The 19666-nt window shown below is 46.2% G+C and overlaps 12 protein-coding genes across 12 annotated transcripts; 5 read left to right on the forward strand and 7 right to left on the reverse strand. All coding sequences in view use genetic code 12, as the record gives it.

Moving 5' to 3' along the window:
- Positions 1-71: 71 nt before the first annotated feature.
- On the forward strand, positions 72-1871 carry CJI96_0003533 (uncharacterized protein; the record flags this gene model as incomplete). Its single annotated transcript, XM_029032635.2, has 1 exon — positions 72-1871. One exon carries the CDS (start codon positions 72-74, stop codon positions 1869-1871), a length of 1800 nt encoding a protein of 599 aa, XP_028892950.2.
- A 331-nt stretch (positions 1872-2202) lies between these two features.
- On the forward strand, positions 2203-4176 carry WAL1 (actin-binding protein LAS17; the record flags this gene model as incomplete). Its single annotated transcript, XM_029032634.2, has 1 exon — positions 2203-4176. The coding sequence occupies one exon, from the start codon at positions 2203-2205 to the stop codon at positions 4174-4176; it is 1974 nt and encodes a 657-aa protein (XP_028892949.2).
- Positions 4177-4311: 135 nt separating this feature from the next.
- Positions 4312-5382, forward strand: CJI96_0003535 (uncharacterized protein; the record flags this gene model as incomplete). Its single annotated transcript, XM_029032633.1, has 1 exon — positions 4312-5382. The coding sequence occupies one exon, from the start codon at positions 4312-4314 to the stop codon at positions 5380-5382; it is 1071 nt and encodes a 356-aa protein (XP_028892948.1).
- A 76-nt stretch (positions 5383-5458) lies between these two features.
- On the reverse strand, positions 5459-6319 carry CJI96_0003536 (S-formylglutathione hydrolase; the record flags this gene model as incomplete). Its single annotated transcript, XM_029032632.2, has 1 exon — positions 5459-6319. The coding sequence occupies one exon, from the start codon at positions 6317-6319 to the stop codon at positions 5459-5461; it is 861 nt and encodes a 286-aa protein (XP_028892947.2).
- Positions 6320-6451: 132 nt separating this feature from the next.
- On the reverse strand, positions 6452-8017 carry CJI96_0003537 (uncharacterized protein; the record flags this gene model as incomplete). The annotated part of the gene is made up of 1 exon (XM_029032630.2): positions 6452-8017. The coding sequence occupies one exon, from the start codon at positions 8015-8017 to the stop codon at positions 6452-6454; it is 1566 nt and encodes a 521-aa protein (XP_028892945.2).
- A 221-nt stretch (positions 8018-8238) lies between these two features.
- Positions 8239-8799, reverse strand: CJI96_0003538 (uncharacterized protein; the record flags this gene model as incomplete). The annotated part of the gene is made up of 1 exon (XM_029032629.2): positions 8239-8799. The coding sequence occupies one exon, from the start codon at positions 8797-8799 to the stop codon at positions 8239-8241; it is 561 nt and encodes a 186-aa protein (XP_028892944.2).
- Positions 8800-9655: 856 nt separating this feature from the next.
- CJI96_0003539 (uncharacterized protein) lies at positions 9656-10645 on the forward strand (the record flags this gene model as incomplete). The annotated part of the gene is made up of 1 exon (XM_029032628.2): positions 9656-10645. One exon carries the CDS (start codon positions 9656-9658, stop codon positions 10643-10645), a length of 990 nt encoding a protein of 329 aa, XP_028892943.2.
- Positions 10646-10744: 99 nt separating this feature from the next.
- Positions 10745-13246, reverse strand: CJI96_0003540 (uncharacterized protein; the record flags this gene model as incomplete). Its single annotated transcript, XM_029032627.2, has 1 exon — positions 10745-13246. One exon carries the CDS (start codon positions 13244-13246, stop codon positions 10745-10747), a length of 2502 nt encoding a protein of 833 aa, XP_028892942.2.
- Positions 13247-14571: 1325 nt separating this feature from the next.
- RPL25 (60S ribosomal protein uL23) lies at positions 14572-15224 on the reverse strand (the record flags this gene model as incomplete). Its single annotated transcript, XM_029032626.1, has 2 exons — positions 14572-14984; positions 15215-15224. 2 exons carry the CDS (start codon positions 15222-15224, stop codon positions 14572-14574), a joined length of 423 nt encoding a protein of 140 aa, XP_028892941.1.
- Positions 15225-15758: 534 nt separating this feature from the next.
- CJI96_0003542 (mitochondrial 37S ribosomal protein YmS18) lies at positions 15759-16442 on the reverse strand (the record flags this gene model as incomplete). The annotated part of the gene is made up of 1 exon (XM_029032625.2): positions 15759-16442. One exon carries the CDS (start codon positions 16440-16442, stop codon positions 15759-15761), a length of 684 nt encoding a protein of 227 aa, XP_028892940.2.
- Positions 16443-17752: 1310 nt separating this feature from the next.
- On the forward strand, positions 17753-18865 carry CJI96_0003543 (serine/threonine protein kinase YGK3; the record flags this gene model as incomplete). The annotated part of the gene is made up of 1 exon (XM_029032624.2): positions 17753-18865. The coding sequence occupies one exon, from the start codon at positions 17753-17755 to the stop codon at positions 18863-18865; it is 1113 nt and encodes a 370-aa protein (XP_028892939.2).
- A 207-nt stretch (positions 18866-19072) lies between these two features.
- CJI96_0003544 (uncharacterized protein) lies at positions 19073-19606 on the reverse strand (the record flags this gene model as incomplete). The annotated part of the gene is made up of 1 exon (XM_029032623.1): positions 19073-19606. One exon carries the CDS (start codon positions 19604-19606, stop codon positions 19073-19075), a length of 534 nt encoding a protein of 177 aa, XP_028892938.1.
- Positions 19607-19666: the final 60 nt, after the last annotated feature.

A 19666-nucleotide genomic window follows, 5' to 3' on the forward strand; every position in this document is an offset into this window, starting at 1 on the left:
CAAAGCATCCAATACTAGTCCGTGTTAGACACTGCTAGTCACACAACTTACGAAGCATAAAACTTATCTCAATGTGCTTCACCCGTAACACTCAATGGCCAATTCTCGGTCAGCAAAAGGTGACTTACACCCAATTGGAGGTCCCTGTCAATCCTGAGGTTTCCAAATGGGCCTCGGTGTTACGTGCTTCTAAGGTACAAATAACCAAGGAAAGCAAGAGAAAGCAGAAGCCCACGAAGGAGCCAAAAACTCCAACCTGGCCGACGCTTGGCAACAAAGATGTCGCTAAAAAGCTGGAGACACCTCGGTGGTGCTCTCTGGCTTTCAAGCCTAAGGTGGGCAATGAAAGCCCAAAACCCAAAGTAGCTAGGGATTTCAAAGAAGCCGATGCCATGCCGGTGGCCACGGTTGCTAAGGAGGTCAAGGCTAATAAGAAGGCAGAACTTGTCAAGGAGTTAAACCATGTCAATTGGCCTACACTCGGCAACATCACCACTCAACAGGATGTTGTGAAGGATGAGGCACCCATGTGGTGTCATGTCCTCAAGGACAAGAGACCGGACAACTCTCCGGTTGTGAAGAAGGAGTTGGCGCCTCTAGAGGCAGAGAAGAAGACCGTTGGGTCTTGGGTCGTCGAGGACGTTAACAGGGTGAAGACTACACCTGCCGAGGCAGTCGAGAAGGTCAAAGCAGTTAAGACTGTCGAACCGGTGAAGGTCGACGACGAGGTGAAGGCTGTTGAGCAGGTCAAGGTGGCTACATCAGTGAAGGAGGTGAAGGCAGTCGAGCGAGTGAAAGAGTTGAAGGGCGGTGAAACAGTAAAGGTAGACGGTACAAAGAAAGTCGAGTTGGTACATGACGCCGAGAAGACGAAGAAGAAGAAGAAGGCAGGGAAGAAACTCAGAAAAGCGAAGCAAGAGAGGAAACGCAAACATGTCAGAAACAAGTCGGTGTGGGCAAAGAAGGAAGTTAAGCCCGTGGAGGCAGTCGCATCCGCTGAGGTAGTTGAGCCCGTTAAGGTAGTCGACAAACTTGAGGACGTCAATTTGGTCAAGCTTGGGGAGGCGAGTCCAGTTGATGTTGCTCCAAGAAAGTTGACTCATAAACTTTTGGGCTCTGCCTGGAGGGAGGCACTCGATATCGGTCTCACGGAGAAGATGCTGACTAACAAGGCTTCTGGGCGGTGCCAGTCTGCTGGCTCCTCTTTTTGCTATGAGGAAACACTTTCTACAAGGACAATTGGCGCCGTTGGTGTCGGTGAGGGCTCTGAGCCCATGGGGATCACCGATGTTGGCCACGCCAAGAAGACAAAAGACAGTGTTTTCTATTTGCCTTCTGACTTTGTATTCTTCAGGCACATGTTGCTGGAGAAGAGCCACAAGACTTATTGGCCCAGCGACTTTTACAAATTTAAGAGCTGGACTAATGACAAACCTCAAAGAGCGCTTCTCCCAAAGGACTTCTTCAAATATCAGGAATGGACCAACGACAAACATCACGGTGCTTTCCTTCCTAAGGACTTCATCAGGTATACTGACTGGACGAAAGAGGTGTCTCGCAACTCGTTCCTTCCAGGGGACTTCTACAAATTCAAGGAGTACACACGGGAGAACAACCAGGCTGTCTGCCTTCCGAAGGACTTCTTCAAGTACCAGGACTGGACTAGCGAGAAAGACAAGCCTACCTACCTCTCGCGGGATTTCTTTAACATGTGGAAGCTAGCAAAAGATGGAGCCAGAAGGAAAGCCGCTTCTTTTAAACAATCGACTCATAAACAGCTGCTGCCTTTACCTAAAGGACTCACTGCCATTCTTTCGTGTCCAAAACTTGGAATCGAAGTCATACTTTACGACCCAAAGATGCCGTTGTAATAGGTCTAGCTACCAGAACTGCGGCACACGAAAGATATATAGTCAATTTGATTTTTTGTTAGCACAAGTAGCTCCATGATAATAGTGAGTTTTCCATTCATCAACCTGATGATCCTAGAGGAAAGTAGTTTTTTTTTTAAAAAAAATTTTTACTTTGCCCTTTTATCTTTCAAGGCAAAAGGAGAATAAAATATAATCTATGCCATCCGTTCAAGTCTGACCTCCTTTCACTACCAAAGGTCGGCTCTCTGCTATCAACAGTCCAGTACACTCTCTCTCGCGAATCTCAACACCTCAGTACTACGTTGGAGAGTGTCAGACTACACCTACAATGGGCATTCTAACGACGGCAGATAAGGAGAAAGTCAAGCGAGCGGTACCGAAAGCGTCGAATAAAATCATTGACGCCACCGTAGCCAGCTTGTATATCGCTCATCCTGACCCAAATGCGTGGACTTACACTGGTTTAGTGGGAGCAATTGCCTTGGTTGACGATTTGGTTGGCCACACGTTTTTCCTCAAGCTCGTGGATATCATTGGCACTAGAGGTGTTATATGGGATCAGGAGCTCTATGTGAATTTCGATTATCATCAGGATAGGAAATTTTTCCATACATTTGAGATCGAAGATTGTCTTGTGGGACTCCTTTTCGAAGATACCAGCGATGCTGCTCATTTTTTCAAAAGGGTTTCTAATCGTACGAAGTATGCATCTAAAGACACCGCTAAGAATAAGAATGCCATTGCCTTGAAGGATAAATTGGCGCCTGAGGCTACCAAGATTGGCCCAAGAGGTGAGTATGTGGATGTTACTACAGATCAGAGAACTAGAAGAGCCAGAGGTGTCTTATATTACGACGACCAACCCCCACCAGAATGGAGACTGTTGTACGCTGAATTGGCTGCAGCAGGAATCACTGAAGATATGATTGCAGAAAACAGACAGTTCATTAAGGACTATATTGCTAAGCAAGGTGGTCCCTTGGTGGGACTTGAGCCACCAATTCCTAGGAGACACGCAGCCCCACATAATGTGTTTGCAGATCATGCCCCAGAGCCTCCGGCAGCGCCTCCGAAGAAGACCAAAAAGGCACCTCCTCCACCTCCTCCACAAGGTGTGACTCCCCAGAATTCTCAGACACCTGAGCTCACCCCCACGCCAACTAATATGAGCTCTTCGGGTGAAGTAACTCCCACACACAGTTCTGATGGCTCACCTGCGCCTTCTAAGCTTCATACTGAGCTCAAATTCAGAGTCCCTCCATCAAATGCTCCAGTACCTCAGGTGTCTCATACAAATATACCTCCTCCTCAAACAGACCAAAGCAGGCCCCTCCCAAGTATCCCACAGCAAGGTGGCTCAATCCCTGGGCAGCAGCAAAGACCACCTATGTTTGACGGTAGTTCGTCGCTGTATGGCCAGCCAATTCAAGGCTTGCAACCTCCACCTCCTCCACCTGGTCGTACTAACAGCAATGCTGGAGCTATGGCTACACCACCTGCAAGAGGAAACCCCCCACCTCCTCCGGCTAGAGGTAATCCCCCTGCGCCCCCACAAAGAGGTGGCCCTCCTCCACCTCCTCCACCGAGAGCTCAACCAACTGGACACACTGCGACTCCACAGAGAACCGGTGCTCCTCCTCCACCTCCTCCAAGAGCTGCTCGTGGAGCGCCTCCTCCGCCTCCGGCGAGAGGTGTTCGAACTCAACCTCAAGCTACTCAAGCCACGATTCCTCAACCTTCTCAACCATTTCAGCAACCACTGCAGCCTCAACAGCCACCAGCTCTCCCACATCAATCCCCTCAACTGGCTTACCAGCCGCCTCTCCCGCCTCAAAGGACCGCTGAACCGGCATCAGTCCCACCACCCCCACCACCAGTTGCTCAACCTCAGCAGTCGCAGCCACAATCTAATACTGCTGCTCCTCCGCCACCACCTCCTATGCCTCCTCAAAATACTGCCCCATCTGGTGGAGCCCCACCCCCACCTCCGCCTCCTCCAGACTTGAGCTCCTCTGGCCCCACACCACCTTTGCCTACTGTAGACTCCGGAAGAGATGCTTTATTGTCCTCCATTAGAGGTGCTGGAGGAATCAACTCACTTAAGAAGACTGACAAGTCACAACTTGAGAAACCTTCAGCCTTACTTGCGGAAGCAAAAGGTGAGCAGCCACCTTCATCATCGTCTGGTGGTGGTGCTGCCCGTGGCCAACCTGAGTCTCTTGCCGATGCTCTTGCTGGTGCTTTAAGCAAAAGAAAGAACAAGGTTGCAGCCAGTGATGATGAAGATGACGAAGATTGGTAAATAAAGAATGAACGACTCTTTGGTTTGATTTTGAGGTCCATTTACGTTGTATTTTGCAGCCAAAAGCGGTTCGCGCACATAGTGATGCTCATCAGAGATCTCCATTGTAGTACTTTCGACATTGTAGCTTTGTTAATGAGTTCCGAGAAGCAGCCTATAAAAGTATTAAAGCCGTTTAAGGAAGCTCTTGAGTTTTGGTCTGTTCAGCTAGAAAAGCCGGATGAGCTTAACACTGCTGTCCCAGCGGCCACGTTGGAGGATCCTTTGAAAGAGTTGATCAAACTCTCAACCCTAATAAGGGCCCAGACTACAAAAGTTGGTATCATTTATGCGCCGTCTACGATACGCAAGCAAACCCAAGCTGCACATGATACAGTGGCGGAGCTTTCAAAGACGTTCGTTTTCTATGTTTCTGCATTAGCACAGCTCTCACCAGTCAAGGTCTCCAAACTCTTCTTAGATGAAGTTGTCACTATTTCAAAGGACTTAATCGGCTCTGCTTCCGAATTTGCTGATGAGCTCATTCTGATTTTGGAGTCATTGGACGGTCAAAATGATGACAAGAATGAAGAGGCAGCACCTGAAAGCGTGAACCCCAGATTACTCTCGGTCGGTAAGCTTTGGCTGCTCTGCGATAAAATCAAAGACTTCATCGAGAAGGGAAATCTTAAGTTCCTACAGCTGAAGACGGCGCTCAATATCTCTTTGATAGAAGATGGTTTGGAAGAGTTTGAAGAGTGGATCCACAACCCACAAGACCTTGATGACGACGATTTCTTTGGGCTCGATGACGATTTTTCGGACAGCGAAGCACCAACAAATGTTGCGGATCAAGAAAATCCTCATGAGGAGGCTGACAACGAGGAGCTTGTGAAGTTCTGTGAGCAATGGCTCAAGCAATTGAAGCTCGTGAAGCTCCTTTTTCTCTCTATCAACAAGTCACTTCCCAGCATGACCACTGGTTCCGACATCGATGAAATTTATCAGACGGAAAACAAGATAGCTCGTCATGTTGACCTGCTTGTGGTCGAGCTTATGATGAACAGAGAGCTCAATGACGAGGTCACAAGACTAGATGGTGAACTAGAAAAGGAATGCTTCAAGATTATCCGTATTCTTCGAAGCGTGAACAAATCGAACGAAGCTAAAGTCAAATGGTGTCTTTCATGGGAAGTTAAGTACAAGGAACTACAGGAGACTAAGTAATGTATATGATGAATAGAACTGAGCTTAAGATGGATTAGTGTACTTACAACTTACTGCTGCCCAGCTTATCTGATTCCTATTGCGACAAACCGAGGTATTTGGCATGGTGCTTAGCGTGGTCCTCGACGAAGGTGCTGATGAAGAAGTACAGGTGGTCGTAACCGTTCACCACGTTCAAATCGACACCTCCCTTGTAGCCAGCCTCCTTAGCTGCAGCCACAAAATTTTCTGGCTTCAATTGAGTCTTGTAGAAGTTGTCGGCGTCACCTTGGTGAATAAGAATAGGGGGCTGGTTCTCATCTTTGTAATTCTTGATCAAATGAGTAGGGTCGTAAGCAGCCCATTGAGCTTTGTCCGATCCCAAATAGTTACCGAAGTTCTTCTCTCCCCACTGGCAGTCTGTTGGATTGCAAATTGGGGAAAAAGCACTAACACTCTTGTACTTGCCAGGATTCTTCAAGAACCCTGCGAGAGCCCCCATACCACCCATTGAGTGGCCCGTGATAGACACATTGTCGAAATCCAATTCCTTGAAAGCTTCCGCAAGTGTTTCTAAAAGCTCCTTATGAACGTAGCTAAACATGTTGTAGTTTTTAGACCAGGGCTCCACCGTGGCATCCACATAGAACCCAGCACCAGTGCCAAAGTCCCACGAATCGTCCTCTCCAGCTATGTTTGCTCCACGTGGAGAGGTGTCTGGGAAGACAATTGCAAAGCCGTACTTGGCAGCAAAGTATTGGAAAAAGGACTTTTCCGTGGCGTTATTTGGAGTACAAGTCAAGCCAGACAAGTAGACCAAGACTGGTATTCTGTTGTTGGATGAGGAAGGAACGAAAACGTTCACGTCCATTTTTGTTCTCGTGGTCAGAGACTCATGTGACAATTTGTGTAAAAAGCCATGGAATTGGGCAATTTTGGCGTTGGTGGTGAGAGACATGGTAGGTGAAGAATATCGTCTTCGGTAAGGTGCTAAAAAGCGCATTAATAACTATACTATACTTGCGGAGTGCGGATCTGCATTCCTAATTAGGATTTCGATTGCGATAACGCCTGCCAAATGTCCTTCCACCTATAAACTCAGTTTCCCATGTGGTTCGAAGGGGTAAAAGATCACCAAGACAGCAGAAAACAAAAATAGTGCCCCGGATACAAAGATGGGGGCCGACGTGGTCAAGTCAGCAAAGATGGCGATAATGGGTGCGAAAACTCCTAGTACTCTGTTGGCTGAGGCTGCAAGACCCACAGAGGTGCCTCTGATTCTTGTAGGAAACACTTCCGGCGTGTAGGCATATAACGTCCCGTACATGATATTCGAAAAGAAGTTGAAGAAGCAGTTCCACGCCAAGTTAGAGTCTGGTGTTCTTGCCGTTGTAGAACCAAAAAGCACAATTCCTGAGAGAATAAGCGAACAGAACAAGACACCCTTTCTGCCTGTCCTGAGCTCCACCAACAACCCAGCGATGATTGCACCTGGAAATCCCATTATTGCCACTATCAAAGTGTTTCTGTAGGTTGTACCCACGCTTAGCTCCTTGTTAGCCAGTCCTCGCTGTTCTAAATAAGATGGGAGAAAAGCATTGTACAAAGGAAATGCAAGCCCTATGAGTGCCCATGATGTGATGACAAGCGTAGAAGAAAGAGCAATACGGCGTGATCCAAAACACTGGCGAATGTGGGAAAGATTGTAGCGCTTGATTTTGGATTTTAAAAGCTCATTGCCCCTGATATTGCCACTAGGTTTAGGGACGTCATCGATCTCCAAATCGTCCACTGCACGCAAATCCTCGATGGAAAGAAGAGACTCTTTCTTATTGATACGAGCGATTTTGTGGATGGTTTCCACAGCTTTCTCGTCGTTGCCTCGAGCCAAATAGAACGTGGGGCTCTCGTAAACGGGCATGAGAAACCTCGCAAGGAACATCAATAAGCTGAGACCGCCAATCGTAAACAAGAAGTACCTCCAGCCTTTGTTTTCTGCCTTGACGCAATTGGTAGGATCGGGGCAACTGTAATTGGAGATGAGACCCCAGGAGATAAGTGCGGTAACAACTTGACCCAACGCCCACCATATGGACATCACGGTCAAGAGCCATTTTTTGTTTGTTGGGAGTGCCTCGAGGAAAATAGCAGAGTCGACAGGTAAATTGCCGCCCACACCAAAACTCCAAAGGGCACAGAAGCACCCAATGCCGACGAAATTTGGTGCAGCACCAGCGCACAAGCCAAAGATCCCAATGAACAAGAAAGTACAGTTGAAAGCCCACCGCCGCCCGATGATGTCAGCGGAAAGAGACCAGAATAACGCTCCCGCAAGCAACCCCAAGTTCTGGGCTAAGGTGAGGTACGGCGCTCTTGCAGGAGGAAAATGGACCAGGTCTTTCTCTGTCAAGCGCTGGAGAATATACGACGTGGCCGAGGGCCAAGCGTTATCAGCAAACCAGCCAAAACCGGCCACGAAAAAAAGGCCAATTTGGTACCTGCCGAAGCCAATCTCGTCCAAGGCACGATTTAAGATAAGAGATTTTCGGATGTACACTTCGCCAAACTCGGCGGCGTCGAAAAGCTCCGACCCGAGGTCCGTCTCCAGAGAGGTACGATCCTCTCGGACGGCTACCAACGGTGTTTCGTTGCCCATTTTCTTTAAGGTATCATGAGCCACGGGGAATTGTAGAGATACTTATATAGGGAATTTATCTCACGGAGTGAGGCATCTAACGGTTGCTTATGCAGAGAGACTCATGTGTAGACTATTTGGTCCACACAAAAGAAAAAAGAGCGGCAACTGAAGCAACCGCATCTGCAGTAGGGGTTCTTCTCAATCTCTCGTATATATTGACTACAGTGGAGTGCGTATGTCTATATCTCACGCCAGTGCCAGTGATTCGCACCCAATTCAAGCTCATATTGTTCTACTCGCCATAGCTCATACCAATTTCGAACTTTGGCCACACTTGCCTGGTGCATTTTCCCCGTGCCGCCCTTTTGTGCATCCTGAGGGTTCCGCCACCAGCAAGTGGCCAAGTTCTGTCCTGTTTCGGGATCGGGCTTGCCGTACCAGTACTTGAGAAGCCCTCCCAGAGCGTTCGCCTCGGCGTGCGAGCGTTTGTCAAAGTCAAAGAGTAACCGGGTGTTTTGTGGGTTTTGGGCGATTTCTCGCTTCAATATCAGACGAAACGCTATCACGTATATTTTTGTAGGCGGCTGGTTGGCAAGACGGCCACTTTGTTGCACCTGCGCCACTATGGCTGCAACATTGAAGCTCGAGAGGTAGTCAATAAAGGCGTACTTGTCTGAGGTGGAGCGGAAGTCAGTAAGTGCTAGGGCGATCTCCTGGTACACGGCATCAAGGGATGAGAGGTCTAGGAGGTGTTCTTCCTCTGTGTATGGGGATGCCACGATGGCTTTCGGACGGGTCATGGGGGGGGTTCTACTTAGTGATGTTCTCGTTGGTGCTACTCTTTATAAGTTTTTCGCAGCCACAGTGAGTTGTGGCGGCGCCATAGAGAAATGGGCTTGGTGGGTGGGAGCCACTGGCCATTGTTTATGTTTTGAGTCACAAATGTGCATCAATGGAAATTTTGGTGAGAGAATTGACTCTGTAACTATTGGCTGGTGGTGTGTAGTAGATGTGGAATTGTACCGAGAGCGGCGCTCACTACAACGGCACTGGTGATGGTGTAGTGCCGAGCGAAGCATGTGTTTCATCAGAACATTGGTCGAAAGGAGGTTGTGGGAGAGATACTCTAGTACATTTTGTGTTTGAAATATGCATTTTTTGATATTTATTAGTCTCTTTGTGTGTGTCACTTTTTGCATCTATTTGACTGCGAATCAAGAGACTCAGAAATTACAGCTATGCTAATGACAGAATCTAAAACACACAGAACAATGGAAGCAGGATTTTTAAAAAGTTTGAACCACCTATAAAAGTTTGCTCTAAAGGTTAGTCAAAAAAATACTGGAAGTTACTCTGACTATATGTTTGGCGAAATCCATAGCATCGCAATATGAATACCATGTCGCAAGATACCACAAAGCCTTGTCGAGGAAAGCACTTCACCTAGGAATCAGAGAAAGACTCTTATCGCTAAACCTGGACACTAAATTCTTTCCAACACCACACAAATACCCATTTGCCTCATATAGGTTGGTTCCGTCGCTTCCATAGATTCGTCCATGAGTGGTGCACACTGCCAGACTGCGCCTGTAAGATAAGACTCGAACTTGGTCTCACCAACTCCATCTTCAGCCCAAATACATTGAGTCAGGGGCGATGGATTCTCTTACGGGATTACGGGACAGATACGCTGCATGGTATGAGCAGCAATCTCCGAGGAAGAAGGCTCTCTTGGTTGTTGGGGGTATTCTTTGTATCATCATTGGAATCCTCTTGCTCGTCTTCCATAATTTTTTCTTGGAGTTGTTGGTCGGTTTGTCAGACTCGTGGGACCAGCTTCGGTTTGGGAAGGTCATCCTCTGGACTTTGATTTTCTTCGTTGGATTTCCCCCGCTTTTGGGGTTTACTCCCCTTGCGATGCTTTGTGGTATGACGTATGGGTTTCCTTATGGATGGCCGTTGTTGGCATCAGCGTCAGTTTTAGGTTCCCTAGCATCTTTCCTTGTGTTCCGCCATATTCTTCACAATCAAGCCAAGAAGTTGGTTCAGCTGAGTGAACAGTTTAGAGCATTTTCAGAAATCTTGCGAGAAGACGCATCATTGTTTTTGCTTATATTACTCAGACTTTGCCCTCTTCCATACTCTCTTTCAAACGGCGCATTGGCTGCAATTCCCGAGCTTCCAACCCTCACCTACTTTCTAGCTTCGCTCATCACTTCCCCTAAGATGCTTATACATGTTTTTGTTGGTCACACCATGAAGACACTCGCAGACTCCACTCGTTCCACGTCTGCCAAGATTATAGACGTCATAAGTGTCTTGTTGACAGGCTCCTCTCTTCTTTTAGCCAGTTACATCATCTACAACAAGATGCAAAAAAAGGTGATCTCATATCATCAACATCCACGCAGCGATGAAATGATATTTGGCAACTTTAATGATGACATAGAATCAGGTCAAAATCTTGAGTTGGCATCTACTGATTTTGATGATGACAATTTCATCATCACTGATGATGAAGAAGCACATGATGAGAGAGGTAGTCTAACTCCTTTGGATACAAGTGGAGACGGTGCGACGAAGTTGGATAATGAACTAGAGTCGCAAGATTTGGATACGGGTCCCAAAAGGTATAGAGATTACTAGATTTTTGTTCATGTTTATTTTACTGGGTAGGCGAGGTAGTCCGTTTATTATGTAATGCAATGTCTCTTATTAGTTATAATACAAAAGTAGTCCAAACGTTCAAAACTCCGGAACTTGGTCCACAAACATCATCCTGGTTCTTCTCTTTTCGATCTTATCCGTGCACAACATACCCTCTTTCTCCATCTTCTTTATAAGTACATTGGCATCCTTCTCACACACGATCTCTCCATTTATTAGGAAATAATCATCTCTAATGCCGCCATGGCATCTGTTGCACTTCAAGCAATCAGTATGCCACTTTTGCCTCATTTCATTCTCAATGCACTCGCCCTCAATTCCTGAGTTACAGGTTTGACAAAGAGTACCGTTGAGCAGATGATAGTGATGCTTGCAGAATGCATTATCAAGGAGAACGTAACATGGAGTGTGCTTGTCAAAATTCACTTCACATCCAGTGAACGAGCATGAGAAACACCCTCTGTGCCATTGTCCTGAGAGCTCACCCGTCTTTGAGAATATCGCCTTTCTAGAGCCCTTGGCATTTTTGTCAACATCTTCACCACATCCACGACATCTTCCCAGACCAGGCGGAGTTTTCATGGGCATGTCACTATCTCTAAATTTTGGATACTGGGTTCCAATGACGGATTGTGGGAATGGATTGAACTCCGATGTGAGACGATTTCTCATCAGAATGTCATCACCCTCAGTAATCTTTGGGTATTCACTTGCGGCTTCGACCCTGGGAATATCAGGCTCGTACCTGAAGTTCATGTCCTTGAGCTCCTCCTCAATTCGATGATTCTTCGGACTCAATGGCTTGATCGTTTCCGGTGTCTCGTGGGTGAAAGGATCATCATCAAACTCACCACCAGGGTTGTAAGGCGTCCTTGGAGCCTTTGTCTCAATATCTTCATTCAAGTCAACCGCCTCAAGATCATTTGAGCTTACATCAGAAATCAAATGGCCTTCCTTTGCTTGTGGAGGATTATCGTTGCCCTCGTAAAATGGATTAGAAACATCACTTGAGGGGGAAGACGCTTCTCTGAATTTAGCGACTGAAGAATCGTCATTGTCATTGTCAGCTTCAAGCTTCTCAGACACGTCTTGAATGTTGAAGACCGGAACAGCTGCATTGGGGTTAGCGTGCTCAGGCAGGTTTGATGCAGTGACAAAAGAGTCGGTATCGGTTGGTTTGCGAGCTGGCGAGACAGAGGGAATTTCGCCTCCCATTTTGAGGGACTCGAGTTGACGGTGCAACTCGGGATCCACATCATCTTCTCTATCATCATTTCCATCGTTCAGTTTGGAGATAATAGAGGAAATAGTAGACAAGTTTGAGTTTCTGATGTTCTTTCTATCGCCAGCAGCTGATGCGTTGAGAAAATCTTGATACTCGTGGCTGCTATGACCCTTTGTCATGTCCGAATGGCCAACTTGCTCACCTGTAAAGTTGAATGATGACTCTGAACTATTGTTGTCATCGAGTCCCATGGAATGACTGGTTGTATCAGGGGTAAGTTGTGATGAATTATCAAGCACCTTTGAAGCGGAGGGAGAATTCTTGAATTTGAGATTTTTGTGGTCCTCAACGTCCAGGCGGAAGCTTTCAAGCATGGAAGACAAATCCTGATGCTCCTGTATAACCGGGATGTCATTCAGGGTTGGATAAGGTGTTGATTTGACAAGTTCCGACGTCTTGACGCTTGCGGCAGAGTCAAGACTATTCTTTCTGAACTCATTAGACGAAGTTGCTGAGGTATGCGCCGTGGACGCTTGTTCAGTGTGATCGAAAGTGGGAGAGTTGTAGTCAGACTCCGATTCCCGGCCCGAGGGAGATTGGGTGCTAAATGTCGTGTCAGGTTTGCTGAAATCTGCGTTATGGGTGTTACAAATGTTGTGAGTGCTGTGAGGGATGTGCACCCGAAGACCCTTGATGTTTCTATCAGCACGAGGAGGCACATCTGGTTGGCTATCGATGATTTTGGGGTTACCTTGGTCATCCAAAACCATGATTTTCTCAGTATCTGGCTTAAAAGGCTGGAATGCTTGGTATGCCGCGTGCTGCTGTTGCTGTTGGTTGTGTTGTGGAGGCTGAACTTCTATGGGAGCCTTTTTGGGTAACTGGAACCTATCAGGAGCGTTCACTGGATGAGCAGAAGCGGGAGCAGACGCAGGGTCATGATATGAGTTATTAGATGATGTAGAGTAAGGGTGGGTAGCAGTGGTAGCAGCAGCAGCAGCTTTTCCAGCGCTAGATCTGGACTCTGTTGGCGAGACATTGTCGCGTCTGTGAGAGCTCATGGGGAGCGATCTCAGTGACTGATTGACATGCTTGGAAGGGCCCTTTGCTGAAGGAAACCCAAAATTCAGGGACGCTGGAGACGCTGGCTGCTTCCTTGCCAGGGCCATGGTGCGTGTATCACTGGGAGAGTGCATGCCGCTTTTGTATCCATTCAAATTGACATCGAAGCCTGCTCTTTCGTAGACGCCTCTATACCGGTAGTCAGCCTTGAGCATGGGAAACGGCGAGTCATTGGCAAGCATGGGAGACTGAGGCCCATTGAAGGTGCTCGGGAAGTTTGAAAGCTTTGGCATTGATTCTGAACACGGTTAGAATCTGAGGATTAGCCAGATCAAGGAAAACTGCAAGGTATGAGGGCAAAATGAAAACGAGGGACGGATTGGACAGAAGCAAATCCAAGACTGAAAAGCCGGAAGATGGAAAGGCTTTATTAGGATTGAGTCTGGGAGATAGAAGAAAGAAAGGGAAAAAAAAAAAATATCGAACTGTAGACTCGTGGAAGCATAACGTGCCCATGTGCAAGAAAACCATAACAAGACTTGGAGCGCGCCTCTCTTGGCTGCGAAAAGGGAACAAATAAAGGCCAGTGGTTTTGGACACTGTGAGTTTTTAAAAACGCTCGAGGCTGAATCTCTTGAATAAAGACGACAACTTGATTGAGATCCCGTTGTTAGGCGTCAATCTGCTCCAACCAAGTTTCACAGCATCTGCCACAACCGTAGCATCCGCTGAGCTTTAGCCGCCGCCTTCGCGCTCACACAGGAGAGACACGCTACTTACACTCTACGGAAGTGAAGCGAAACAGGGCTGTAAAAAACAAGATAAATGCTATAGAAGAGAGACATTGAAGATGAGAGAAAGAAATTAAGGCTTTCCCAAATCTGAATCATTGACTGCTCGGCCCTTTCACTATGTGACTGTCTTACGCAGACTGTGGTAGTATAGCTGATTGTGAGATCTTATTGTTAGCAAGGCGGCTGAGTTGAGGTGCCTCACTTCGCAGACTGTATCCCTGGCTGGTGTCTGTAGAGCTTAATGAGCTGAAAGGCTATTTAAGTATACAGCTACGACCGTGATTAAGATTTTTGGCCGACAAATTTGAAAGGAGAGCTTTTAGTAGCGGCGAGCTTGCTAATTATTGTGCTTTGGTGAGGCTTGGGAAAGAAAAGGCGGAGGCGTGAGTTTGCACGGTTCTGGTGGGGGGTGGTTGCAAAAGTAGAGTCTGCCTTAGAAGCCCATCCCAGGCCCCAGAGGTCTAATGAAATTAGAATAACAAAAATCAGAGCTCATTTGGGTTTGCTTGTATGAGGCAAAAATGAATGTGAATGCTTGTCTAGTTGCCAGTACTTTGGAGTACACTATAAATAAAACGACAGGAAATCACAGAGGCTTTTGAGTAGCTAGTTTTTCATCTCCTCCAGACTAAGAATTTGCTTTCTTGGTGAGGACAAGCTATGCTTTACAGCGGTTGACGAAGGCAAGACTAGCCAAAACCACATAAATCCCAATTGTACAGAGGTTCATGTACTGGCTGCTTTTTTTTGTATGTGCTCACTCCTACAATTAAGCTCTCCGTATGTTTATTAATTACACTATTGTACTGATGAGGGCATGAACATTACACGTAACCGATTCTGTTGGCAACGTCCAAAGCGTCATGGTCAGCAGTCAATCTGATGTAAGCCTTCTTGGTACCGTTTGGTCTCACCAAAGTGTTGATCTTCTCCACATCGACATTGTACAACTCCTTGACAGCAGACTTGATCTGATGCTTGTTGGCCTTGATGGAAACCTGGAAAACCAAGGTGTTACCGTCCTCGACCTTCTTGATGGCGGTCTCAGAGGCAATTGGAGACTCGATGATCTTGTAGGCATCCAATCTTCTGTAGTGTGGAACGGAAGTGGTGGCGAATCTTGGCTTTCTGGCCAACTTCAAGGTCTTTGGAAGTCTGAAGGTGGTGCTGGTTCTGACCTTAGTGGCCTTCTTGGAGTTGGTACCCTTCAAGGCAGATTTCTTAGCAGCAGCAGCGTCTAAATGTTAGTATACAAACTGAAATAGTTGGTGGACTGATTGCTGATTGAATTTGCTCATGTAGATTTTCGGTGATAACTTCACTTGATGGAGTCTTTTTTTTTTCGATATTTCAAAGCTGGAGATCTCTTTTAACTGGAAAGCATGGGACATTATCATTTAAATCACTATTGGACAGGAAGCACCTTTTCAAACTTGCAGCAATCAACTTGTTCAAGTCGTTACATACTTGGAGCCATCTTGAATCGTTGTCTGACAGAAGTAAAATCCAAACGAGTTTTTAGTGGAAAAAAATTCTACATCGCGGGAGACCTCTGCACTGCAGACAACTCCGGTATGGAAGCTGGACTGTGCGAATAAACTGCATTGAACTCCTACTAATCACGTGCGCCAGAATAGGGCTGCAACCACAAGACCAGTCGCGAGACCAAATCCCTAGAACTTGAGGAGTAAGGCTTCTCATGGGACCACGTACGAAGGTTATTCTGGAGATGTAGATGCGATATATTTGTCTACACAAGATGAAGAAGATATACTCTCAAAACTTTCATGGGACGAATCCTGAGGCAAACTTATCGTAAATGAACTCGCATGGCTTTGCAATACTGGGATTTTGCAGCCACCCAGAAGCCTATTAACAGAATGTTCATTTTCGATCTTCACCCTTGACAAGGTTTGCTACGAGCAAACAACTTACAATCAATCGCTTCTCTGACTCACAATGCTGCCACCATAACGGTGCTGTGTATACTATGTACATAGGTATGGATTCGTTACAAACGACGCTGGAACTTGGCTCTGTTACCGCCAAACTTCAACTTTGTGTTGTCAGATATTCTCACGATATTAGACCTTATGCCGGCACCCTCTTTTCCGACCAAGCACGACTCAAACGCTTGTCTACCCTTTCCGTAGTTGGTGATGATGACCTCAATTTTATCGTTAGGTCCTATAAGTTTCTTTTCCTCGATGAGTTTAAGAGCTCTGCATGTGACCTGGTAACCGGCTTCGTACTCTTGCTTCTGAGAGTTACGAAATCCTAGCATACCTGCGCTGACCATCAATTTCGATTTCTGAGGTAAATGCATGTAGTAGAGAACCTTCTCGTTGTATGATAGATGCTCGTTGTTCTTCATGAAATCTAAATCTTCCGTGACGGCAAATAAGGAAACAATTGTATTGTGTTTATTGCATTTGGCGTAGAGTTTCCACGAAACAATCCTTTCGTTGTCAGTTTTGATGATGGGACCCTGCGGAACATTAGACTGGGTTGATTCAGCAGCAGCGCGTATCCGGCTCAGTAGAGCAAAGCTTCTCTGACCAGCAAATGCCAAGCTCGACCGACCCATGAGGGCGTTTCTTATGCCACCGAACATGCTCTTGGGTTGAAGAGTAGATAGCTTGAAGACGTCTGAAGTGAGTGAGATTTTTTCTGAGTATGGTGCACTGGTGCCCATAAGCGGTTTGCAAGCCAACTACTTATTATCAAACTACGTGTTGAAGTATATTTGATCGTGAGAAATGACTAAGACATACGACTTAAACTCCTTCTGCTATTTTGAAAGCTGACTTTACTTTGGCCACGATTGGTGCTTATTCTTGTAACACTATACGTTAGTGCGAAGGATATCTACTCAACAGTGACCACTGTAAATTCACGATCCCCTAAATTTGCCCCCCTCAGACCGTAAAGCGTAGCATGTAGACATCCAAGCTTGTCTCCCATGTATTAGACTAATCTTTGGAAAATGCAAGGCTGTTTTCTCTCAGCAAGGTATCTCGAATTCAGTGGACACCCAAGAAGCGCCCTTCTAAGTGGATATAATTTGCTATTAAGCGCTGTCATCAGTAATCCAAACTTCCAAATAATCATTTCTTCCTTTTGATGAGATAAATTTAACTTAGCCCAGCTGTGCTCACTCTCCTTCGAGGCACGGGTCCGTTGCCTTATCCCCTCCCCTCAGACTCAGTTTCGCAGCCATTTCTACCTCCTCTACTTCTTTCGCCTGTGAGTCCAATGCCATGGCCGTAGAGGAAACAATAATACAAGACATCAAATAAAAGCATGATCTAAACAATGGGTACTTAGAGAAATGAAAACCAGAATTGTAAAGCTGATATGGCAAATACCCTAACCGGTCAACTTTCACCTGCTTGAGTCCTGGCGGTCAAACTTCATGGTTTTGGGCGGGGCGCGGCGAACACTGTCTGTTTACACAATTCATCTTGCCCAAAAGTCCAGTTACACTACATCCGCACATAAATAAATCGTGAACCGAAAACCTTTGCTGTCGTCTCCGAAGTTGACTTAGTTGATGCATTCCGGTTAAACTTTCTCTTTGGCTTGCCAAATTGACCAGTAAGCTGAACCCCTCGGGACGTTAGTGCGCACGTGATCGTGACAACAACCTGCATCGCCAAACCACAACCTCACACGGTGAAAAGCGATAACAACACATTTACAACTTCGTCGGTGGCCGCGGACTCCAAACAAACAACGCTGTTTTACTTGTGAATTCCGAATTATTCTTTCTTCTGGAGCCGAGTCGTCTGTCCCTCCTACGTATTCCTACTGTTCTTCCTACGAGCACGCCACGAGAGCCCCACGCGCCTCTCACACGTCACTACTCCTGAATTCCCTCTGAAGCGCATAGATTAGTACTTCTGCCCACGCGATTGCAGAAAGTACGTTTTGTTCGATATACGCTCCTCAAGATACGGCGTTGATTGCTGAGATTATCCGAATATTTCGTTGTTTGATAGAGTCATGTTGAATGAAAACCTTCATAAAGACGAGTACATCCTAAACGAGGTGGTCAATAACCAGACCTCCGAGTGCAAGCGCATGTACGTGAAAGAGTACAAAAAAATTGGTGAAGGTGCTTTTGGAACCGTGGTTGAGGCATGCTTGTCATATGTCAACGACGACGGCCATCCACAAGACGAGAAGCTTGGGCCCTTTGCTATCAAAAGGGTGTTGGCCCAGACCGAGTATAAGTGCAGAGAGTTGGAAATCTTACGAACGGTGAAGCATCCCAATATCGTAACATTGCGCTTCTTTTTTGACAAGAGAAGCAAGCTAGACGGCAAGATGTACCAAAACCTCGTAATGGAGTGCTTACCCTCTAACTTACAGAATGAGATCAAGTACTATCGCCAGTCGAAGTACACAATTCCCTACCCACACATGAAAGCATACACATTCCAATTGACGAGAGCAATGCTTTATTTGCACAGCCTTAACATTCTGCACCGTGACATTAAGCCGTCGAACATATTGGTGGACCCATCGACCGTGAGATTAAAGATATGTGATTTTGGTTCCGCCAAGCAATTGGAGCCAAACCAGCCTTCCGTAAGCTACATATGTTCGAGATATTATCGTGCACCAGAGCTCATTGTGGGATGCACCGTTTATACGACAAAGATCGACATTTGGGGTTTGGGATGTGTCATAGCAGAGATGTTTTTGGGTAAACCAATTTTTCAAGGACAGTCCTCCGAGTCGCAATTGAAGGAAATCTCAAAGTTGTTGGGTCCCCCTCCAAAGACCTTTTTCTTCAAGAGCAACCCGCAATATAGAGGGAACATGTTCTCCACGAAGTTGTTTAGCTGCTCGGTACAAGAAAGATTTGAACAAATCTTCTCCATGTCTCCTCCTGATGTTATTGATTTGCTACTTAAAATTCTTGTTTACGACCCTGAATTTAGAGCCAGCCCGAGCGCAGTTCTAGCGCACCCTTTCTTTGATGAACTAAGGAAGGATCATTTCCAGGTGTACCCTAGAGGTGCGCATGAACCCATGGAACTCAACTTACTTGACTTTACACCCTATGAGCTAGACTTGTTGGGCCCTTATAAAGAACTGTTCTTGAGGTAGTCGCGAGAGAGCTGGGAAACCAATTATAGAGATCCGACCTTGCATACTACTAATTCACTAATACAATCTCTTTGACGCAGTAATTATCTTAGTAACCATGTAAATATTCGAAAAATGTCGCTCCATTATACTCTTTTTGTTGTCGTTGTTCATCTTATTATTACTATATTGATAATTACAATAAGCAACATAATTCGTAAAAGCCATTTAGTTTAGGGCCAAGCTGTAACTGTACTCGTCTTCGATGTTTTGTGATAACCACAAAACAATGCAACTTAGCATGATACAGCCGTTGCAAATAATGTTAGATACACCCATGCCCAAAGTGGGGAAGGTGTAGTGCTTCATCAAGAACTTTAGGATGAATACCATGAAAGAGCCGGCTAAACCCCCGGCCAATAAGGAAAAACCAAAAAATAAAATCACCCTAGCTGCCCAAGCATGCGAATTGCCATCGCCCAAGAAGGAGTTCTGACCGTCCGCAAACAAATTCGATTTCTCAATAGAGTTCACTATGAACATGCCCAAAGTAGAGCAGATGAATGGGATCCAGTCCACGAAAGTAATATGTACAACACTAGCGTTGACAGTTTTGGAATATATCGCAGCATCCACCATAGACCAGAAACCGATTGCGAACAAGGCTCCGGCGAGGTAAACACCTGCAGATCTAAGTTTCTGAGACTTCGGAAGACGAAGTAAAGAGGCGTCAAAACGGAAAAGTCCTCTGCGTTGATCCATTGGGTAAAGGAGTTGACTTGTTAGATTGGTGCGTTCCACCTCTTGATATCCGGCGCACAC

This window comes from Candidozyma auris, chromosome 3 (genome assembly GCF_003013715.1).
Source record: "Candidozyma auris chromosome 3, complete sequence".
Classification (NCBI taxonomy): domain Eukaryota; kingdom Fungi; phylum Ascomycota; class Pichiomycetes; order Serinales; family Metschnikowiaceae; genus Candidozyma; species Candidozyma auris.